General features: G+C 54.9%; 1 protein-coding gene across 3 annotated transcripts in view; it reads left to right on the forward strand.

Annotated features, from left to right (window-relative positions):
• The first annotated feature begins 1,504 nt into the window (after positions 1–1,504).
• dac (dachshund family transcription factor) overlaps positions 1,505–18,174 on the forward strand; it is a 281,299-nt gene continuing 264,629 nt past the window's right edge. For 2 of the 3 annotated variants that reach the window (XM_031989689.2, XM_031989690.2), the window contains exon 1: positions 1,505–5,688. In XM_031989689.2, coding sequence (XP_031845549.1) covers positions 4,907–5,688 — 782 coding nt within the window. In that variant the 5' untranslated portion in view covers positions 1,505–4,906. The remainder of the gene's footprint in view (positions 5,689–18,174) is intronic. The other variant, XM_031989688.2, reaches the window with a different exon arrangement.

Below are 18,174 nucleotides of genomic sequence, written 5' to 3' on the forward strand. Positions count from 1 at the left end.
GAAAAGAAACCCGGAGGAAAGTACGCGGTGCCCGGTAAACGGAACACCGGACAGAGACATCAAGAAGAGCGACGCTTCCGGCGCATTGGAGTCCTTCTGACGCGTGTCCGGTTGGCTGACGCGGAATGCCTTCGTCCTGTGCAGAGGCCTGCCCGACAAAAATCCGCGCTTTTTTCTCCCGCTCTTATCGAACACGGTCTCTCGGTACGCGCGTTTACCCTCCTTTGCCGCGCGCGCTCTCCGTTACAGTCCCGTCGTGCCGTCCACGCGCGAACAATGACGAGGGTTACGTAACAGCGGTGCACAAGAGGCACAGGCGTTTTCTCTCCGCTTGCGCTTCGCGTAATTCACCCGGCGCGGGGTGGCCAATGAGCAGTAACAGGAACGATGCCAGTGAGCCGGACTCCCGTGAACGCTCCAAGAATGCGTGCCGCGCGGCAATTCGCTTGGAAATACCCGTCGTCGATCGGCCAGGACGCGTCTATCGAAGGGACTTGAACATTTCCAGAGCTCCCGCCTCGTCGAGATTGATAATCGGTGTTCTGGAGTTTTTCCTTGTAATATGGAAACGAGGAGACGATTAAACAGAGAGCAGCTGCTTCCATCGGCTCTTGTACTCCTTAACGAACAGGAATGAGAAGAAAAAAACAAAGGCAGATTTTCGTGTAGACGTAGAGGATTCTATGGTGAGTTCAGGCGTTGAATAACAGCGCAGCATTGTTCACGCGTGCACGACGGAACGATGGAAAAAGGAGCGAGGATCGTTACAGGACGCGAACATCGCCGCGAACGAAATTGTTTCGCAGCTAGCAGAAAGACAACGGGGACCGTTAGCCAGCCGGGCAGGCTAACTCTCTCGAAGTCGTAAGCTCGTCGTGGGCTCGAGATATTTTCCCGTGACCGCAAAACAAGAGGAGGCAGGCGGTTGCTTGGACGAGCGTATGCATCGGGCTGGCCCGACCGACGGGATTGTCCTTCATTACGCACGAAGGAAAGTGCAGTCATCGGCGTGCATACCCGTAGGTATGCACACAGAGGCATTAGCTCCCCCAAAGCCAACCGGTATTAATTCCACTAATTGGACGTGGTTTGGTTCGTGGCAAACATCGGTCCCCTACCGATCCTCGACCTTCCTCGAACCGGGGGACTTGGATCTCGGCATCGATCGCTTTATCGCCGGCAAACAATGACTTTATCGTACACGGTAACGAACCGCCTCTCGCCGGCTATCTTTTATACTTTCAACGACGACTCAAACTTTTTGTTCCTCTCGTCCGATGAAAAATTACGTTTTCACTATTTCAGGTGAACGAAGGACGACAGTGGAAGTACGCTGCACTGCAAGGCCATCGGGGTTGTCGGATGAAACGAGTATCGGTCGTAGGGCGACAGCGACGGCGACAAGCTATTGTCGGAAAAGTGGAACGGCAAGACGATCGGCCCCTGCTCGGACTAGCACCGATGGTCAATGAACGTTAGGCCCAGGGGGTCTCGTTTCGTTTGGGGTTGCGCGAGGTCAAGGGATCAGCTGCGGTGGAGGAGTACGCGTGCGAAGCCCGTCTACACGTGTATATACGTGTAGATACTCGTTACGAACTCGGAGGGTCTTTCCTCGTGGATTTGGGTCACCGGGCCGATGAGGACTGATCACAGGGGTTGACCGCTGGAAAAAGACTGAACTACACACCCTCCGTCTTCCACTGTTTTCTTCCTCGCCCGGGCTCTACCTACGCTCACAGTGTGACGTCGAGTTTGTACCCTGTCCTGAAATCAACACCCTCTTCTCAACTGATATATTCAACGTTTAACTACATCGTTGGTATTCTAGACGTCATCGAAGGATTCCGGTGAATCCACCGTGTACACCGGCAAGCCCCGAGGAATGTACGGATTCAGAGCATAGACGCGAGTTATATCGCGCGGGGTAAAAACACGAAGCGGCTCTTTTTGCTGGCGCAAGATCGGCGGCCAGGGGCGAAATTAGCGGCAGACGAAGAGGGCCACCGCGGTCGGAACGAGCAAGGGAAAGTTCGGACGTAAGAAGCATCGGCGGATACGGACGCTTCGGGTATGGCACAAAGATATTAAGCACTCATACTCGGGAGCTTACCGAGAGCCGCGGAGAGTGTCGGGTACGGTGGTGTATATCGCGTATGCCGCGGCAGGAGGACGAGGAGCGGAGAGGAGGGGGTGGAAGAAGAGGCGGAGGAACGACGGTGTTAGCGACGCGGAGCGGCGGCGCGCGAGGGGGTGGCGGCGGCGTCGGCGACGACGGAGGGCTGCGGCGGAGGGCAGAGGCGGAAAGAGGGTGGTCGAGAGAGGAGAGAGCGGAGAGAGAGATCCGCGAGGAAGCGAGGAGTTACCTACAGAAGAAATAAGCGCGCTCGTGTAATGCTGATGGCGAATATGGTAGAGGAGATCCAGCGAGGGAACGGCGAAGAAGAAGGTGGCGCGAGGGGTGGGGAACACGCTCGTTCTCCGTCTTTCTCTCTCGCGCCCATTGGGCGAAGGGGTGGGTGCAACCGAAGAGGAAGGGGGACCCCCCGCGCGGGCCAGAGACCGACCGACCCGATCGATTCGAACGCCGGCGACATTCTTCGTCGTACGGACAGAGGAACAGGGAGGAACGGAGAGAGAAAGACAGGCGGGGCAGGAGCGTTCCACGGCAGCAGGGGGAGGGGTATAGAAGGAGACTCGGAGAATAGTAACACGTAACGAAAGAGGGAACGAGGTGGAGGTCCGCTGGCTGGTAGCGCGAGCGCGCGCGCGAGTTCGAGAGAGAGAGAGTGAGTGAGCGAGCGAGAGAGAAAGAGAGCGCGCGAGTTCGAGAGAGCGTGCAAGCCATAAGCCAAGGTGGGAGGAGAAGTTGCGGAGGAAGAAGTGGGAGGGAGCTACGAAGAGGCAGGGGCAGAGAGAAGGAGAAAGAGAGACGGGGAGAAACGGGTCGCGCTATCGCGAAGAGATAGAGAGGGAACTCGTGCGTGAGAAAGCGAGCGTGCGAACGATAGAGAAGGACGGAGACGTACGTACAGATACACGGCAAAGATAGAAACAGCGACGAACGATGGAAAGAAGTAACACGGGGTTAGACACGAAAAGAAAGGAGCGATGCAGAAGGGAAGACGATAAGGGAAAAAGAAGCACACAGGGTGCAACGCAGGAGAGGAAGCACGACGATTACTCGCGGAGGAGACCTGGCGAACGAAATGGAAAAAGGAACGGTGGAGGGGTGTCGAGGGCAGAAGAAAGCAAAAAGGGGGAGGAAAAGAAAGGAGAAACAACGCGAAGGAGGAAGGGTAGGGAGGAGAAAAGGCGACAAGGAGCGAGGAGGCACGAGAACACCGAGAGGGGGAAGGGTGGTTAGATTTAGGAGTGGCGAGGTGAGGCGGCGGGGGAAGGGCAGCGGCGAGGGAGGAGGTGGTGGGGCGGTGGTAGTGGTACGCGCGGAAGGTGTGCTGGGGGTGGTAGGAAGGGAGAGGTCGCGAGGAAAAAGAAGAAATCCCCACTCGTAGCGCGTAGATCGGCGGTAGGTTCGAATCGTACTGTCTTGTTGAGACTCGCGTCTGCGTCTGGATGTCTCCGTGTGTTAGTCGCCCCCGGAATCGTCCCGGTCGGCGTCGTCGGTGGCAGTGGATGCCGGCGGTAGTGGGGAACCGCTGCCTGGTCCCACCACCGGTCGGGGGAAGGCACGAAAGGCGTCGACGGCGCGAGGTCGCCGTCCAATAGGAAGAACAGCCACCCCGGTGGCTCCGCCAACCGGATACTCGGTTGCGCGCACAGAACGCCCATCCTCCCCGTTCTTCGGGCTCCCACTGATGTTTTTATTTATTACATCTGTGACTGGGTAGGGAAATACTCCCGACTCGACCGAGAGAGCGTTTGCCACTTTGAGAACGAGCGACGCGCGTTCCTGCGAGTTACCGCCGCAGCCGCTTTCGTCGTCGTCGTCGTCGTCGTCGTCGCCGTTGCTGCCGTCGTCGTCGTCGTCGTCGTCGCCGCCGCCGCCGTCGTCCTCGTCGTCGTCGTGATCGTCGTCGTCGTTGTGCCCGTCACCGTGGTCGCGGTCGCTGTCACCGCGACAGCATCTTCGTCGGTCCGCGGTGAATCTTCGCGAATCGTGCGTGTCGCGTACCTGGCCGCTCCTCGGTCACCGTCGCGGTCGTCGACGACGGTTCAACGTGGTCACACGTTGGTCGACGACGAACTCTGCCCGCGAGTCCGCGATACCGCCGCCGATACCCGAGTGTGCTCCGACATTGTTCGACAGTGGGACTAGTAGTCCACCGGCTACGCATCGCCTAGAAGAACTTGTGACTCCATTCGATCGATCCTCGACGAGGGGCAGCCCGGTTGCTGCTCCTCGAGCGTAGCCGAGACAGACCTGCTCCGCGACGAGAACGTTGAACGGGTCCGTCCGAGAGAATCCGGTGTCCGGTGGCACACCGCCGACTTATTGTCATGGACACGATTGTCCGAGTGGTTGTGCACAGTGAAGTTGTTCGCCGCGCGTGCACGACGGTCCAACGTACTCCGTGAGACAACGGTAGTTCAATACCCAGTGATAGTGAGGCTCGCGAGACGACCCGATTGCCGATCCGGGATCGACGTGGCCACGTTCTGCCCTCTTCGGCTGGGTTGCCACCAGCGTAGCCGACCCAAAGAGGTCCACTCGCGAGCTTAGTATGCGTTGACCCGCGCCTCTTGGTCCCTCGTATCCCGTGGTGTCCACGTGGCGGGCGTACACCTAGATCCGGACCGATCGAGAAACGGAACCAGAAACGCTACTCCGGACGGCTGGGAGTCAGCCGTGTCGGTACCGCAACACGAGCCATCCACGATTCTGCCAGCCGAAACCCGAGAAGCCGCTTCTTTTAGGAACCAATCGCGAGGGCATTTCGGACACCTCATGGACCACGGAGCGATGGATAGTTCTTCCGACCACAGTAGCCGCGCCAGCCCTGTTACCGGCAGCCCGAAGCACCCTCACAGCCCGTCGGGCCAGAATCCGCAACAGCTCCACGGTTCTCACAGCCAGCCACCGCCGTCGCATCAGCAGCCTCATCCCCGGGACCAGATCCGCGATCAACAATCGCAGCAACAGCAACAGCACCGCGGCGTGCCCACACCGGGTTCGCCGACTCGCGGGTCACCACCGCAAGGACTTCCGTTGAGCCCGCCACCCCTGTCCGCCGGAGGAGCACCCGGCGCTCCGCCAGGTATGGTGCCCCGTATGCCGGGCCTGCCGCCACCGGGTCTAGGGCTGCTCGGGCAACTGGGCGGCATGCTCAGCGGTCACCATGGTTCGCCCCTCGAGCTGATGGCCGCACATCACGCGGTCCTGCCGCCCAGATCCTACAACAGCCCGCCGCCGATCAGCACCAGCGATCCAACCGCGAACGAGTGCAAGCTGGTCGACTACCGCGGCCAGAAGGTTGCCGCGTTCATCATCGCCGGGGACACGATGCTCTGCCTGCCTCAGGCCTTCGAGCTCTTCCTCAAGCATCTCGTCGGCGGACTTCACACCGTCTACACGAAGCTCAAGAGGCTCGATATAGTGCCGTTGGTGTGCAACGTCGAGCAAGTCAGGATCCTGCGGGGACTCGGCGCCATCCAGCCCGGCGTTAACCGATGCAAGCTACTCAGCTGCAAGGACTTCGACATACTCTACAGGGATTGCACCACAGCCAGGTAAGTGCACACACCTGATCAAGCGTCTGATTCACCGATCAAGACGACACGATAGCTTTTCTTCGTTTAACGATTCTCCCCTAGTCTATAATCGATTCCGATGGGTATCGACGATCAACGATTCCCTCGTATACCTCTGGGGAACCGGTAGACTATCCGAAGAAATTCGATGACTCGCGACGATAAGACCCGGCCGTGTAGAGCCACCTACGGCTGCTCGTCTCGTGGCTCCCGTTCCCGGGAACGGAAGCTACGATCCTCGCGTGTATTAATAACGCCCGGTGTCGCCTCTGGGCAGCACTTTATCTTCGGCCAGCTACGCTCCGTACCGCGCTGCCGGCCGACTAAAAAATATTTTAATCGCGCCTCCTCGGCTTAGGCCCTCTTTGCTACCGCTGGGATATCGGAGTCCTCGTTTCGCCCCTCGCGTTTCATTCATCACACTGCACTATTCCCTCGATGATACACTCCATCCAGGCTAGTTTCGAAGTACAGTAGTCCTCAACGAAATCCGTACGTCGTTTTTATTTCCTCTACGAATCGCCTTTATCGTACGATTCCTCTTTCGACTGCTCGTCAATCGCAGCACCTAGAATCCCGGCCCACGGAAAGGAGATCCGGGCACGTGCCCTTGTATCTGGAATTGTCAACTGGCCTCCGTGCCAACAGGTGTCCCTTTCACGGCAGTTTCTCTGAATGAATCGTCCCCACCGACGAGACAGAGAGAAGTGGCTGTAGTACAAGCTTACCCCACCCACGAGTCAGACGGCAGACGAAACGGAATGGTAAACGGAACGAGGGGATCCGGTGCTGTCGGGGAAAGTATTGTCCACGGGGATCGAGGTCCCGCTGTGCTCCGAGAGATCGTCGCCTCTTTGAAACCTCCACCGTTCGCCGGTCTTTTCCTCTCGACGCTAGATCGTTGTGTCTTAAGATCGATGTGTCCCCCAAGAACGCGGTATCCGTGGGCTCGATTCGCCGTTGGGTTGTCGGAGTCACGGGACAATAGTATTGCCGGCGCGCGGCGCGCAGTGGCAGTCACAACGGAAACGGATTCAGCGCGACACAGCGAGGGCGTAGGAGAAAGAGGGTCGAGGGATGCCGAGCGCGGAGGGAACAGAGACGGGAACAGAGAGAAAGAGAAATCGGGAGGAAAGAGAGAGCTGTAGGGATAGGGATCCAAATAATCCGAGTCGCAGTTACAGAACAGAGCCGGCCCGGCCGTCGGCTCGTGCGCCGGCTACCCTCTCGACGGCTCGCGTCCCTGCGGGCTACGTTTTCCCGCGGGAACGCTGTTTACATTTTCCATTTGCGCGATTCCTCGTCGCTCGCGAACGATTGTGCTCGGAACCCTTCGGGGCTGATGCGAAATCGCTTCTGAGACACTCGAAAAGACATTAGGAACCCCCCGGTAACTCCGGAAATTGAGTATTCGTTTCGACCTTTAGATCAATTATGCGTCGAGAACGAATTAACCGACAGATTGTAGAGTTACGTAACGAGTGTATAATCCGTAGACGACATTGGTACAATCGTTTCAGCTTCTCTCGTTCGATCTCGTATCCGTTACATCGATCCCCCGTCGAAACGGCCACTCCATCGTGCTCCGAACGCGTCGCCGCGTCCACCTATTGCCCACGCCGAAAAAGTGAAACTCCGGCTGGTCAACGTCCCTCGAATACGCCGGATGATCCATCATTTCTGCACAGTTCGGCGGCGCGTCGCGCTCCACTCCTCTCTTCTTCTGCCGACGTCGATATCAGACTCGCTTTCGAAAAAAGCTGCGATACCCGGACGCGTCGGAACCTCAGCGCGACGATGAAATATTTCACGCGTCCATTTACCCCTTGTCAACCACCGAATCTCTTGATATTCTCATTCGAGCAGAATAAGAAACACTTCTTCCGCGAACAACAAAGCCTAATCTGCGTTGAACGTTTCCCTGCTGTCTTTCGCTATTGATCCCGATGCGATCCTCGGTTTCCTGTCCATCGGACGTATCGTTAAAAACGTAGAGACGCATAGTTACACCTTGCACTGTTCTCGAAATTAAACGCATCTCTAGCAAATGAGGCAATGGCCATATTAGTACAGGAGAAACAAGATCACGCTTAACAAGAATCGAGTCTTCCTTGAAAAGAAAAGCGAAAGTAGCATCGAGTCGTCGGAGGTAGCAATCTGGACCAACGCTAGCTTGTCTCCAGTTCCGTGGATCCACCGGTTAGGGGATCGTTCTCCAGACTTTCCGTATCGATTGGAAAAACTGTAGGGACACATGCGGCGAGCAGCGTAGAACCGATTAGAGGCGGACGGGGGGCGCGAGCGGCGAGGGAGGATCGCCAGGAAAAATCGGATGATTAAGAGACCGCGGGTATGGTCCTCGTGTGCGCGGTGTCCGGTGCTGGTCGCGTGTACCGCTGACGTCGTTACATTCTGATAATGCACGGGCAGTGGTAACACCGGGAACACAGGCTACACACCGATGTTGCCTCTCCGGCTCTCTCCCGGCCGGCGCCGGGGGACGGCGGAGGGAAAGAGGGTTTGTGCGCGCACGGTTACACGGTCCTACGGGCTGCCTCTATCGCCATCGATGCAACAGCATGCACCGAGAACCGCACCGATAATTCAGGGGGATTTTTCTTGCGGTTTATAGCGGCGGCGCCGGCTGCGTTGCAACGCTCGCGCCGAGCCGCGCCGGGGGATGCGTCGGTGCCCCGAGGATCGCCGGGATTAAGAATCTTTAATCCCGGGGAGACCGGGGGCAAGCGCTCCTCTGCTGGCCGGCTGTAAAATCGAAAACGAGTCGGTCCGTTTAGCTAGGATCTCCGCGAGCGGAATGGTTCTCGATAGGAGTCGCTGAGGTGTCTCGATCGCGAGCCTCCTTTTGTTTTGCTCGATGTCCCAGCGCGTCTCGTGCAGCGTATTTAATCTTCCTGCGGGCCTGAGTCACTACCTAACCTGATTCCCCGTGTTCCGTGTTGCGCTGTACGGTTTTTTTGTCGGAACATTGCGTTCTCGTGTCTGTGGATGCTTCATTAATCACTGGTGTCCGCTTGACGAGTTGATTCCTCGTGATTAGAACACGACGCTCGCCGTGCGACAGTTAGCGGAGGAAATTATTTATCCCGCTAATGCCTCCAAGATTGACACGAAGTGTCGCTATCGATCTAGCTGGAGCAATATCCCCCCGAAGAAAGTTCCCGGGAGAGGCATCCGTACAGACGTGTTAGCCTGCACGCTGTCTTCCTAGATTCAACCTTTATCTCTCATAATTACTCTCTTCGCGCATTCCTGGGGCCCTGCAAACTCCGCGAAGCGAAATCCGCGCGTCCCGGGCATCGCTGCAACTGAGAGATCATCCGACAAATCCGCGCGAGGAACATTGTTCAGCCCGCCGAGCGAAAGAGGATAAATCCTAACGGGCTGACGTCGAAGTCCCAGGTGAACGGTGCTCGAAACCGCTCGCCGGCCGCGTCGTAAAGGTTAAACCGAGAAACGGGATCGGATGTGCGGCCGGATCGCAGGCTCGCGGCTCGATACAGGCGACGACCAATTAAGTTGTTTAGAGGATCGGCGACGCGCGCTCGTTTTTCCCTCCTCCGCGGGGCGATTGCGAAACAGCTTGGACGCTTACAAATCGAAACGCGCGCTCGCCCACGCGTCGCGTCTCCTCTCGCGAATCGTCCCCGATTCGTCCGGCGAGCACGGCTCCTTCCCGGCTACGCCTAATTGATGCCATATACGCTCGCTAACGAGACGAGCCAATTATCCGGCGAGTCAATTTGCCGGTCCCGCTGAAAAATCGTCCGGGTCCAGGTGTCCTGGCTGGAAACCCGGAGGATCGATCCTCTCGCCAACGAATCGAACGACGATTTCCTTGTTCTCTCCTCCTCTTCCTCCTCCACCTCCTCCTTCTCCTCTTCCTCATCTTCCCCTTCAGCCCTTCTTTCCCTTAAACGTCTTCCTCGACGGGTAACCCACGAGTGAACCGACAAACTAACGCGGCAGGATACGTGGGAGTGCGCGCGGCCCTGGACTATAATTCTATGCGCTATTAGCCGTTTAATTATAAAATTGTGCATAGATTAATTGGCTCCCGTAATGGCCCTAACAATGCACAGACGCGCACCCGTGGAGTAACGGAGCGGGAGACGGACAGACAACGGGCGAAGAGAGACAGGGATGGCGGCTAGGATCGGGTTGGCGGCGTGCGGGGGGGCGGGGGGAGAGAGCAGTCTAGTTGCATCGAGGGAAGAAAGGAGAGAGACGGCGGTACGGAGAAAAAGCGGGACGGCGAGAGGAGGAGGGAAAGCATCGTTATTAATATTTATTTTCTCGGCTCCGTACCTCTACGGCTCCTCCGCTGCTCGTTGTTGCCGTGCGCTTATGCACGACCGCCGCGTACCGGCGTACCTATACGGCCGCGCGGTTAAATGGGTACGCGTTCGCGTTTAATCGCGCAAACGCGCGAGCCAGCTCGTATGGAAAGTAGTACGATTTCCAAATCGAATCCGCGGGAAGCGGAGGACGGCGGCGGGATACCGGCGAACGCGGAAATTCAGGATGGGGATGATGAGAGAGCGGTAACGGCGGAACAGAAACGGCGGTAGGGGGAAGACGAAATGAAAACGAAGAGTGGAAATACGCGATGGAATTAACGCGAACAGCTAGGCAGGACGGTGGAACAGGGATGGAGAGGCCAGAGATGGCCAGGTGAAAACGAAGAGTAGGAATAGACGATGAGATTAAGACGAGGAGTCGGAGAGATCCGTGAAACGAAGGTGGAGAGTAGAGAGATCGCGCGGTGAAAACGAAAAGTAGGAATAGACGATGAAATTAAGATGAAGGGTTGGAGAGGACGGTGAAACGAAGGTGGAACGTAAGGGAACACGGTGAAGCGAGAATGAAGAGTAGACGATGAGATTAACGCGAAGAGGCGGAGAGGATCGCGAAGTCGAAGTAGAGAGTAGTAGAAACGTAGAAACCACGACGGTAGATCGAGCTCGCGAAATCACGGTTTCACGGCGAACGACGCTTCCCGTTGGATGCTGAAGCATCATGGCTACCGGATAGAGCGGTACCGCGACGATATCCAAGCTCTACCTCCGACGCTTCCATTTATCTTCCGGGAAAACCGTATCCACTCTATCCGCGATTGTATCGGATTGTGTGTACGGCAGCTGGCCCCGGCGCTCCTTTTTTTTCGGCTTTCTTCCATCCCCCCTTTTTTCCTGCGTTTTTCTTTCTCCACCGCGCTCTCCGCTCGGTTTCATAACCCACGCGCTCGCTCGACTGGCCCTCTCCAGCCAGCTCCGCGTTTTTAAGGGCTTCCATTATTGCCGGCGGGCCGCTTTTGACACAGATACGACGCGCGGCCGATCGCGATCCTTCGTTCTGTGTTTCTTCACGGTTTCCTCGTAGAAAAATCTGTCTTCTTATTGTCCGCCGCTCGCCAGTGGTGACTAATACACGTTACTCCTTTACAATCGCGTTTGCGCAACTCGACAGTCGCTGAACGAAGGAAGAGCGAGTCGACGCGACGCTCTTGTCGCGGTCGTGAACGCGTCGCGGTCAGTCTTGTCACGAATAAATGGATGCACGTCGACGGGTAATTAGCGTAGTTCGTGAAAATAGAAAGCAGAATTAGGGAAATATACGGGGAACACCGTTCCCGAAGGTTTCAACCCTCCGCGAGAGTGGTTTCCTCCGAAGAATCGATCGCGTCTCCGACGCAAATCCGTCGCTCGCTTTCTTCCGAAGCTGTAGGCCCTCGCCACCCCTCGCAGCCGAACCCTAGCCGGCTCTCCCGCTAATTCTCGATAATTAATAATCCGCAACAAGTAATAATCGAGCCAGTAATCCGGCCGACCAGTCGCCGTGCGCGCCGCGCCGCGCCGCGACAACCGGCCTTCTTAATTCTAGATAATTAACGTAAAAGCAAACAAGAAGGATTAACCGTGCCCTTCCGCCTCTTTCCTTTATTTTTCAAGCTTTCTCCCCGGCCAGGCGTCGTCGTCGTCGTCCCTCTTCCATCCTCCGCAACAAGATTCCAGGGGTTGTCCCCCGGCAGAACGCGGACGCTGTCGTTTCTTTGCCGCTCGGGGAGCTAAATCATTTCTGCGATCTTGTTTTGCGTCATTTCGCCCGAGCGATAATTGCGGGCCGCGTGTAAAACCCGTTGCACCGAGAATTACGGTCTCTTCGTGATTTCGGCTTCGAATGGGAGATAATAAGCGATTCGAAGCGTTAGAAAGGAACCTTGGCACTCTCGATTAAAGTTCTCGCGGATACTTGTAGCGAGGAATTCCTTCAAACGAACATAGTCATCGGATGCTCCGTTTGCCAGCAGATACCGATAGTTTCTTGCTTCTCCACCTTTGAAGATTAATATTCGCTTTTTACCGGTAACGCCATCTAGTCATTCTCTAGTTTTAATATACACCAGCATCCCCCAATTCGAATTATTTAACACCGAAACTCGAGGAATACCGATCCACCACAGGTTTGCATCGAACATCGGTTTCCTCCAGTCATATTTGATAATTCCCCCAGCCATATTCTCGTTTCTTCTTCGATGCGTGGTTCTCGTTCCCCATCAATCTCCGTTTCCTCGGCTGTAGAACGTAATTCGAAAGGGCCAGTGGAAACATTCGATATCCTCCGGTCCGAGGGAGAGTTCTTACGAGCGGATCGCAGCGACGCTCCGAGTGTCCGACAATGAGCGCGGCGGACGATGAAATCGTTCCTCGCTCGCGATGAGAATTCATGAAGGGGCGGGGAGCAGGGAAAAGCAAGAAGGAAGTCGAACGAAAGCGCCCGTGGCTAGGATCGCCGATTCCTCTTCGTGTAGACCGGTACGGATGCAAGTCATCCCGGGGGTCGGCATTGTATCGCAGCGGCGCCAGGCTCCCGTTCCGTGGCTCCTTGTCTTTCTCCTGCGATCGTGCCACCGACCGGCGCTGATATTTCCATTTATTGGTCCCCACGTTTCCCACATTTCCATCTATTAAATCGGCAACACGGAGCTTTGACGGCTCGCCGATTCTTTCTATTAAACTGGGATCATGTTCCCTTTGGGAGCACAAATTCGGAGATGAGTGTGTTGACTTTGATCTTGTACAGACTCGGGGGTAGCCTTTCCGATCCCCTAAATCATGGGCCATTCATCATACGTTATTTTCCTCGTCTAAAACATTGGAAACTAAGTGTTCTATTTCCTTCTATAGATGCTGTTATTATGATAACTTTATAATGTAGAATTTACTCGTGCAAAGGAATAGAACGTTGAGTGAAGGATAGAACAGAACTTACTCTTAGAATTCAATGCTCGTTATATCTCAAAAGATCATCGCACGCAAACGTTGCAGTGTTCATGCTAGTCACAATCTGAATACATCTATCCAGGACTAACGATTGTTCCTCAAAAAGTTACAAGTCTCATCTCGAATTCCCCTGTCCCGAGAACATTCTTCCAGCGAATCGTTCCGCAGTTGTTGCCCACTTGTTCGTTCGCAACTAGGTGAGCTTCGAGTGCATACATATGCATTCCCTAGTTTGCGTTTCATCGTCGGCCTACCAGAAACTCGGGCCTCTGTACGTCTTCTGCATTCTCCACGGCAATGGAAAGAGATTCGAGATCACGTAGGATAAGTCAGGAAGAAATAGCTGATCATTGGTGCCCAACAGAGAAGAAATATATCCATGAAAATCGGTATATATAAACAGAACAGCTAATCAGTCCATCTAAGATCCAGTGCACTAAAAACAATTGAAAGTACAGACATCCGACGATCGAAATGAGATTCAGCCATCTTGAATTACTCCTTGAAACGCATCGGTAATAAAAGTATTATTTTTCCGCGTTGTTCCCGATTATAAATCATCGTTCGCAGGCGATCGGGCGTTTAGCGACTGAAACACGGGGTTTCTCTGTCTGATCGTAATCAGCTGCCCCGTAGATCGTATCGGGAGGGCTCGACGAAAAGTGGACGGAACGGTCTGCCGATCGATCGAGGGAGAGATCGCGTGGACGCGTCGATGGAAGGAACGCGCGTCCGATCGCCACCTGGCCCGGAATATCGTACCTCGATAGTATCGCGGCCGATCGACGCCAGGAACGGCCGAGCGAATCCGCGAGCGTGGAACTAGCTGTCCGGGTGTCGTCGGCGACGCGACGGTTTCGCCCGGAAATCGATCGTTTCGCAGGAGAACCGGTGACCCACATTAAAACAGCTGACTGTGGGGAGACCCCTGGGTATCTCGTTCTTTCCCCTGGTCCTCCACCCTCGTAACAACGAGGCCTACCCTTCTAATCGACCCTTTCGCGAAAGACAACCCCCCTTCTCTGCAGCTCGTCGAGAGATCGACGATTTTCGCTTAGGCCGAGTCTCTTCCAAGGACTCTCCGCTCTTCGAGGTTTATTATGAACACTGGTTCACGGATATTCGTTTGAGGATACCTTCTCGTTTAATTCGTTAGCGATAAAAGAAGGAATTTTGGTTTAGAAGCGGCTCGTCGGTGATAGATATCGTATTTAGTTTGTTATATGGAAGTCTATCAGAGAACTCAAATCGGCGTAAGAGTTATATTCTGCTGGGAACTTCTAGTATCCTTATTTATCCTATTCAAGAGATCTTACACTTTCTCATACAAATTTGTACATCTTCAATGTTTGACGCGCAATCTACACGCGAGAATTCGAGGACCAAAGCTCTAAAAGGAACTTCATTGCTTGAAACACCAGGAACACAAAACTGCAATTAATTCACAGTCCGTAACCAATCTAAATATCGTTATACACAGTACCAAACGAAATTCCATGGAAATACGAGCAAAGTAATTACTGCGTCGCATGAGAATCACAGGAAAGGTAGCTCATTCCATTCGCAGGCGATCCTCAACGCCGACAGAATGTCCTAACATGTGTTGGCAACCGGTCGGCGTGCTTCTTCCCCCTTTTCCGTCCGGTTTCGCGATCGGCAACGATTGTAACGGCGGATCGAAACGGTTCCAAGCGCAGAAAAGCTCGGCCGGTCGGTCGAGGCGGGGCGCGAGGGGTTGCCGGACTGCACAGAGCGGCCGAGACAGGAGGAAGGCTGCGAAAAGGGGTGGCTAAGAGAGGCTCTGGGGGGCGGGGACGGACGGGCGAAGGGGGTGTGGGTCGCAACGGTACACGGTAATTTCGAGTGATTCGTGGACGACGTCAGCGAGCATATCGCACCCCCTTTTCGCTCGAGAGGGGTTTCGTGCGCACGGCAGCCACTCGAACTCGTTACACACGGTAATTAAACGACGCACGAGACCTCCCCGGCTCTAGACGCCCGGTATTTTAAGCCACTGTTAGAACTCGCGGATCCGCGCCGGCCGCCCACCGCCCCTCGGCACCCTTAAACGGCGTCGACTGTTACCGAGTCGAGCGTCGATTCCGGATTTCCTACGGCCGAGGAATTTCGATGATACGTGGAAGCGTTTCGTTAGCAGTTTTCGGTCCTCCGCCGGCTGGGATAATTTGGCAGATTTTATTTCGGGGTAGTCGGGGGATACGCGGATCTCGCTTCTATTCGTTGCGGAGTTTCGAGTGGAGTTCGAATTTTTCATTCGATTTTTCTAGCCGAAGCAGTGAAGGAGGATTACTCTTCGATGCTTCTGCGAATGTTTCCTAGTTCTCTGGTTTTCTATTTTTCGTGTGCAGAAGTAATTCCTTCGATGATTAAGCTCGCGGCGCAGATGGAACGCTCGCTGGCAAGGGTGGGTATTATATTATGGTAATTACCGTTAACGTTTACCCATTTAACCTTTAACTTTCTCTTGTCTAGAACACCGAATGAGGACTTATTTATTGCTACTTATGTCTTCGTGATTGCTATTCGAATATTCTTTCTGCCTCGAGGGTCAGTGTTTATGGTGTTCGTCTTCCGGATCGTTTAGCCACATCATTTCGTACAGATGAATACCATTATCATTAACGAAATACTTCTTACCCCGCTTCGTTTAAACGAAATACGAAGGCGACACCTCGTGAGAGAAGATCCGCAGGATTAAGAGATATAGTTTTATAGTTCCTTCGAAAATTCAATGAAAACCAGCAATTCCGCGGTTCCGGCATCAAAAGCTCGCATCCCTTTCGAAGGGACTGTCACGGCTCGGAGATGCTCGGTCCCTAATCAGCCCCTGGAACAGGATCCGTGAGGTACGGTCCGCGCACCGCGAATCACAGCCCTCGATACGTGGAATCGCGAAATTATCGTTAAATTCCATAGCGCACGGGCGAGTCGTACTCGCCGTCGCGCGAGAGAGCGCGGAGCAAGTAAAAAGAAAATGGAAGAAAGAAGTGGTTCTAGCTCGAAGCTACTGATTCGAACGGACATAACTGAGAGAGCCGGGGCCAAGAGCCTCCCGCTGGACGACTGTAATCTAGTAATCTGGTAGCGGCCTGCAGTATAGTCGGCACTGTAATCGACGGCCACGGTTTCGCGTCTAGATCGCGGTGGGATCCGCGAGTGGAACTCGATTCGAGAGATCGAGCGGGCGGCGTCGGGCTCGGATCGAGCGCTCCATGCGAACCGCGTTTCTGCCCTGCTTCTTGGCCTCCGCCAGCGATATAGGCCGTTAAAGGCCACTCTGAAATCAACTCTTCATGACTTCGGGATCCTTCGTTTCCAATTTCATAATAACCTAGACATTCGGATAACATCTATAACTACAAGTATCTAGGAATTTCCTCAGATTCTCGCGGTGCGCAACAACGAGAGCTCAAGCTTGACCGTAACAGGTCCATATTGTCGGTTACGTTGGCAGAATGTTGTCGGCGGAGGGCTAGGTATCCGGGGCTGAGTTGTTTGCCAGTTACCGAGGCGAAATCGCTGCCAATCGGGAGCGTATATCGTTTGCTCGGCTCGCGTGCCCGTAGAGTTTGGCGTAACGTCGCGCGTCAATCAACGACAGCCACCGTCGAGAGCGTACCCTCTCACGGAGCGAACGATTCGGCCGCCACCCCGCCGCTCGCCGGGCTCGCAACGTGTCGAGACGATCTTCCCTTCTTCACATGGACGCTACGTGATAGCCACCGACGTACGGAGGAGAAGGGTTAGTCGTCTGGTCACGGAGTCGCTAACCGAGCACCAGCGTCCAAAGCCGTAGTCGAGCCTCGAAGACGGCGCTTCACGGCTCGTCAGCCCGCTCGGGGAGCCATCTTTACACGCGTGCGGTCAGCTCGCGTGTTGCACGCACGCCTCCTTCTGCGTTCCTTCTCGTTTCCGTTTCTTCTTCTTCCTCCTCCTCTTCTTCTTCTTCTTCTTCTTCTTCGTCTGTTTCTTTCTTGCTCTTTCGACTCCGATTGTCTTCCTCGCGCCCCTTGCTCGCTTCCCGCTGACTTTTGTACGCTCGTTTGTAAGTACACGCCGCTCCGTGATCGATCTTTCGTCACCTGGAGAGATATCGAATGGTGTATCGGTTTGCGACTGTCGGGAGACGAAGAATCTCCGTCTTCCTCGAAGGTCTGCGACGCGTACAGCTGTCGGGGATGATAGAAACGAGACGCTAGGGAATAGATCTTCTTCTTACTATACGACAATCGACCGTCCTTGCGATTCCTTTTCCTCGGATATTTAATAGTCAGTAGTCAACAGATCGAATGTCGAGGCTTTGATTGAGAGACTTCTTGTCTCGTTCTTCTTAATGCTCCGTTTTACGTGAAACCAGAGTCAAAACAAACAAACGACGCGTCGCGGGTGTCGACGTCACGGTGGCAATACCGTGACGTTTAAGTTGTTGCCAGACCCGACGCGTCTCGCCTATGATACGAACGCTCGAGATAATCGCCCGGTGACGTGTAATTATATCATTGCACCGAATTACCTGGCGGCGTTTCACGGTCGTCGTTACGGTCGCGGGCCCAGAATAGCCTGGGCCGCGGAGGTGTTATTAACTGTCGACGTTGATACATCTAGCCCCGGTTCACGGCGGCGCGGCCCGAATCCCGTATCGACGGGCACATTTTTCCCCGGCCGCCCTCCAGAAGAGAGATGGGACCTGGATGGCTAAATTATTAGATTTGCGGGGCATTAAACTGTCGTCCATCCTCCGCGAAATTGCACACGATTCTCGACCAACCCTTTCAAGATTAATCGAAACGATTCGAGGAACATCCTTTACGGCGCGGAGTGTTATTGTTCCAGCGACTGCTCCTTGTTACTGTAACCTCTCCGTGATTTCTATTCGGCGCAAAAGGAGGAAAGCGAGTGCATCCGATCGTCACGATTCGTAAGGATCGCGAGGGGGCGCGATCGGCAGCGAGGGAGAGGGAGGGAGAGAGAACATAGACGTGTAATTACGGGGGGTTCGGTTTCTCGAAGCCGTTCGCCGTATATCATCGTTCGATTAACCCCGACAAAATTCCAAATTACCGCTCGCAGCTGACCGTACGGCTCTCGACGTCCAGCGATTCTCGATTTCAACGGCGACGCGGTTGTCTCGGCCGCCATCTTG

Source organism: Nomia melanderi, chromosome 9 (genome assembly GCF_051020985.1).
Source record: "Nomia melanderi isolate GNS246 chromosome 9, iyNomMela1, whole genome shotgun sequence".
Taxonomy (NCBI): Eukaryota; Metazoa; Arthropoda; class Insecta; order Hymenoptera; family Halictidae; genus Nomia; species Nomia melanderi.